General features: G+C 37.8%; 2 protein-coding genes across 2 annotated transcripts; both read left to right on the top strand.

Moving 5' to 3' along the window:
- Window positions 1–1,166: 1,166 nt before the first annotated feature.
- Window positions 1,167–1,934, top strand: LOC131615218 (uncharacterized). Its single transcript, XM_058886695.1, has 3 exons — window positions 1,167–1,188; window positions 1,309–1,667; window positions 1,764–1,934. Exons 1-3 carry the CDS (start codon window positions 1,167–1,169, stop codon window positions 1,932–1,934), a joined length of 552 nt encoding a protein of 183 aa, XP_058742678.1.
- A 1,603-nt stretch (window positions 1,935–3,537) lies between these two features.
- On the top strand, window positions 3,538–4,902 carry LOC131610946 (small RNA-binding protein 11, chloroplastic-like). Its single transcript, XM_058883049.1, has 4 exons — window positions 3,538–3,808; window positions 4,011–4,079; window positions 4,176–4,282; window positions 4,370–4,902. The coding sequence occupies exons 1-4, from the start codon at window positions 3,712–3,714 to the stop codon at window positions 4,502–4,504; spliced, it is 408 nt and encodes a 135-aa protein (XP_058739032.1). The 5' UTR covers window positions 3,538–3,711; the 3' UTR covers window positions 4,505–4,902.
- The last annotated feature ends 221 nt before the right edge of the window (window positions 4,903–5,123 follow it).

Below are 5,123 nucleotides of genomic sequence, written 5' to 3'. Positions count from 1 at the left end.
AATTAAATTAGACAAAAGTGGAATAATAAACATAAAATAATAGTATAAAACAATATAAAAATTATTAAAATGAAACAAAAAAATAAAAGAGATGAGAGATTAGGGAAGGTGAAAAAGAAAAAAACAAAAGAGTTGAGATATTAGAGAAGAAGATGTGCCATAAAAACGAAACTAAAATAGAGAATATTTGCATAAAAATGAGAAGGTGAAAAAGAAAGAATATAAGAGAGTAGATATTATAGAAAAAGAGGGAAGATGTATGTGGCAAAGAAGGCGCGATAATGCTATTAGAGATTTGAGAAGATCGGGACTAAAATCATGTGTCTAAGGATGAGAAAATTGTTCCTAATCATAGGTTAAGGTATTATAGATTTAAGTTTGGGTTGGATGTGAGTTAAGTAAAAGTTAGGTTGTAACATAATGCTGTTGATTCGGTTTGGTTCGGTTTACAAAATACAAACCGCAAACCGAACCGAAGTGTGCGGTTTTGTTAAAAGATGACCCAAACTAATCCGAACCAAATGCGGTTTTTTGCGGTTTTGGTTTGGTTTGGTTTGCGGTTTTCTATTGGGTTGGTTTGGTTTTGATCACCCCTAGTGGTAGGACAAAATCTCAAAGGGAATTTATGTTTCCACCCATATAACTTCTCAGGGGCCTCTGGCGCAATTTCCTTTTTACCTTCAGAATTTAGAGATGCATCTACGAACGCACCATATTTCGTTTTTATAGGTGTTTCCAGAGGTGCATCTCCAAATTCACTTATTTTTTCAAAATCAGGGGTGTTTCTGATATGCATATTTGAATAAACTTTTTTTTTAATTTTGGGTTTTTCGGAGATGCATCTCCGAATTATGCTATATAAACAAACTCATGACAGAAGCACCCTAATTTTGTGTACTGTTCAAACCTCAAACAAAAAACTTCATACATTGCAACTCCCAAATATAAGATTCCAAACTTCATTTCCATCCAGTTCCAGAAATATTACTCCATTCATTGCAACTCCTAACAACTTATTGCAACATCATTCAACAAATTTTTACACATTAAGTAAGTTTTTGAAAAAATCTTTTTCTATTTGCATGTTTATAAAAAGATATTTAGGATCATTTATAGTTAGTAGGTATTGTATAATGTTGGTTGTTTGAAGTTTAAATTGTGTAAAAATGGCATTTTTGGGTGACTGTGGTTGAAGCTCCAAAAGTGGAGGTCGCAGGTAGTTTCGGAGATGTATCTCCGAAATAATGACTGAGTTATTTTTTTTTAATTTTTTCAAACCGGACCTGTTCTTGTGTATTCTTTTTCTAGGAAAAATTTCTGACAACCCGGATAGAACTAGACTCGGCAGGCCAACCCAAATTGCTTCCGCTCGGTGTGAGAGAGCTGAGCAGGATGCGGGGGTTCGCGAACGCTGTCGGGTACCGCAGGAAGAAGTGGAGGGACCATCCACTTCTGCTCTCAGGAGTCGTCTATCTCGTGCATCCTCATCCCATAAGGCACCAAAGGAGGTACATGTTCATGCACACGAGGAGGTTTGTATTCCTGCACCTGAGGTTCTTGAATCGGCACCCGTGCATGTTACCCCAAGTTACCCAGGAGGGCCATCTGACAGCTCACTCTTGATATATTACTCTAATCATGTCACCCAACATGTTTCCAATGGAGAGGTATATTTTTTATTATACTTTTTAATTACAGTCTTACTTTTTTTTATAACACTTTTGTATTATACCTCCATCTTGATATTAATTTTTATTTTACAGGAGCGGTCGGTACTAAAGTCCGTGAACCACCCTCGCAAAATATTTACTCTGTATCATCCTGTTGCAAATTGGTTCAGGAATGCCATTATTGCATCCGGACTTTCGGGACTCTATTATCTCGGTTATAACACCATTAGCCACGAAATGCAGGGGGCATTTGTAGAGAGATGACACAAGCAGACGTGTTCTTTCCACTTTCTGGTTGGAGAGATGACGATCACTCTGGATGACGTCGCTTGCTTGTTACACCTTCCTATCCGAGGGAGGCTCCTTAATCACTCCCGCATCACTCGTGATGTTGCCATTGAGTGGATGGTTGAGTATTTGGGTGCTCAACTGGAGATAGAAGTTGAGCATTGTTGCTTGACTAACGGGGCACATGCGAAGTTCTCGTTCTTAAAGAACCTTTTATGATGACCACCTTATTGATGTTGCTAATTTCGAGTCTGAGAGCGATGACTTCTTTGTTCAATATCATCGTCAATTTGCTTTGAGGTGTTATTTCATGTACTTGGTTGGCACATCCCTTTTTTGTGGACAATGCTAACTACGTGGATGTAACATACATCCGATACTTTATGGATTTGGATGCGGTGAGTAAGTGGAACTGGGGGGCCGTCTGTTTGGTATACCTACAACGAAAGTTGGGGGCGTCTGTTTACTATTATTTTTTTCTTACACGACTCTTATTCATTTTTCATAGACGAATCATTTCTCACTTCCACCGCATTCATGGACATGATCTTGATCTTGACTATGCGGAGGTTATGTCGAGGACTGCCATGTGTCTCCCCAAAGAGGAAATCAGGATGTGCTTCTGTTCTGGGTGTATCTCGATTTAACTGTTCATGATGACATCCTACGGCGCTGTTCGAGGATCACATGGAGGTTATTACATTCGACTCTATCTCTTTGTACTCTGGGTGGCTGGCATGTGGGACCGACACTATGGTCAAGTATCTACTGGAACGATGAATGCGGAAGTTTGACTATATCCAGATCATACCCAGGTCTGCTTCTTAGGATGCTCCTGACACCATTGTCCGTCGGGATCTCAATGAGATCTTTGATGATTAGGAGCATCATTTGGTGCCACAGGACTATCGGATGATGTTGGCATTCAGTTGTTGGCATTATGTATAGGGATACGTGACATGGTTCTATACAGTGTCACACCATATCATGACACTGGATGCTCCTGAACGTCCACCTAAGCCAACTCATGAGGAGATTTTGGAGAACCAGCAGGTCGAGGATGACCATGCCACTAAGATTTTTCTGATCTGTCAACGGATACAAGCGATTAGGCAAGAGGCTCTGAACTTAGGGATCGTTGAGTGGGGGCGGACTTGAGGCGGTGGTCATTATGAAGAGGGTGGTTAGCGAGGCAACAACTACGATGGGATACAGGAGGCAGAGGAAGGGCCAGGGGGTTAGGATTAGACATACCCAATAGACTATGTTTTTTTTATTCCAGAACAATTTATGTATAATATTTTACTATTTTTAGAATAACATATTATCGTTTGTTATCATTGTGCTTATCGTTTATTATTGTTTGATATTGCTTATTATTGTTTGTGGTTATTGTTGTTTAACATTTTTATTCCATTCACGTTTTCATTATCCATTTTAAAATCTAACTTTGATAATTTTCTATAAAAAATCACTGCTTATTTCGGATATGCATCTACGAAACACCTTTCAAACAGATAAAAGACATTTTATAATGCGTTAGGAGATGCATATCTCAGAAGAACATTTTGAAATTTTCAGAGCTAGTTTCCACCACCACCTCATATACCGAACTATGCACTATGCAGCGGACAGTTGCAGGCCCAGCCCGCATAACCCCGGGCTTTTGGAGTAAACAGAAGCCCTATACCGAACTACGAGCGCCCTAATTCGTCGTGTTCCCTTCTCCGCCTCTGCTTCACACTCGAATTCCATGGCAGCCATCAGAAGAATCGTCGGCTACAACAATTCCGTATCTCCCTTTCTTCTCACTTTCCGCAGAGCCATTTCTTTCAAGCTTTTCATCGGAGGTATACACATTCACATTCCTCAATTTCTTTCTCAATTCCAATTTTACAATTATTCAACACAATTTTCAATACTCCGTTTTTCTTTTCAAAATTGAAACTAGCCCTAGGGTTTTGTGTCTTCAACTAGTATCAAAACGGTTCCAGTGGTTGTTGCTATGTTTACTTTATACTTGATTTGAATTCATGAATCCGTTTATTGCAGGACTCTCTTTTCACACAACAGAGAAAACCTTATCAGAAGCATTCTCAAATTATGGACAAGTTATAGAAGGTAGCTTCAAAATCAAAGTGATTAGAATATAATTCACTAACATTATGTTACTCATTTGCGCCTTTTTTTGACAATGTTATTATTTTTTTTTTTCAGCCAAAGTTGTAACTGATAGGGTGTCAGAGAAATCTAAAGGGTATGGTTTTGTTACTTTTGCTTCACAAGATGAAGCTGAGAATGCCATAGCTGAGATGAATGAAAAGGTAATTATCAAATTTGAAATTGTTTTGATACTCTTTTTAGGGTTGAAACTTAGAAGTGAGAACTGAGAGTGGGAGATTTCTTTGCAGGCACTGAACGGACGTGTTGTCTTCGTCGATTATGCGAAACCGGATACTAAACGAAGTATGGGAATGCCAATTGCAAGAGGGCCTCCTGAAGTTCTGAACAAACAAGAGATAGTAGATTCTCCTCATGACACATGAGATACAATACTGCGAGGTTTTGACATTGTTACTTTTCTAAGGTGAGCGGTTTGCTACTTTAGAATGTAAAGTAAGTGATCTTCACCGATATATAATAGTATGCACATGCATAGCAAATCATGAATGTTTTGGAATATCAATAATCGGTTGAGATTGCTTACTTCACTGTTTAAAGTGAATTGCTAACTTTGAATGAGTCGAATCAATAATAGTAGCAGAGTTTTCTTTCATCAGTTCTTACTTGCATGTGGAGGAATGAGTGAGTTTTTTTGAGGTTATAGAACCATACAACTATTGAAGAACTGCTTAGTGTTAAGTGAAGGATTACTGTAATAGGGTTTGAGCTCTTCTGAGCAAGCTTGTATATAAAGTGAGAAGATAAGGTGTGTTCACTTCTAGATTCTTGTATGTTGAGATTGTATGATATAGGGCCAGTTTGTTTCAGCTTTAAAAAAATGGATTTTTTCTTTGTATTTTTGAAAATAGATTTACTAAAACCGTTTTTCAAAATATTACAAGTTTTTTTATATTTATTTTTTTAAAATAAAACACTTAATTTGACATCCTATAACATAAACATACATAATTGAAGACCAAAACTTAGTCAAAATCATAATTT

Source organism: Vicia villosa, linkage group LG6, assembly GCF_029867415.1.
Source record: "Vicia villosa cultivar HV-30 ecotype Madison, WI linkage group LG6, Vvil1.0, whole genome shotgun sequence".
Lineage (NCBI taxonomy): Eukaryota > Viridiplantae > Streptophyta > Magnoliopsida > Fabales > Fabaceae > Vicia > Vicia villosa.
Note: the sequence above shows the minus strand (reverse complement) of the source record. Positions and strands in the feature narration are given on the sequence as shown.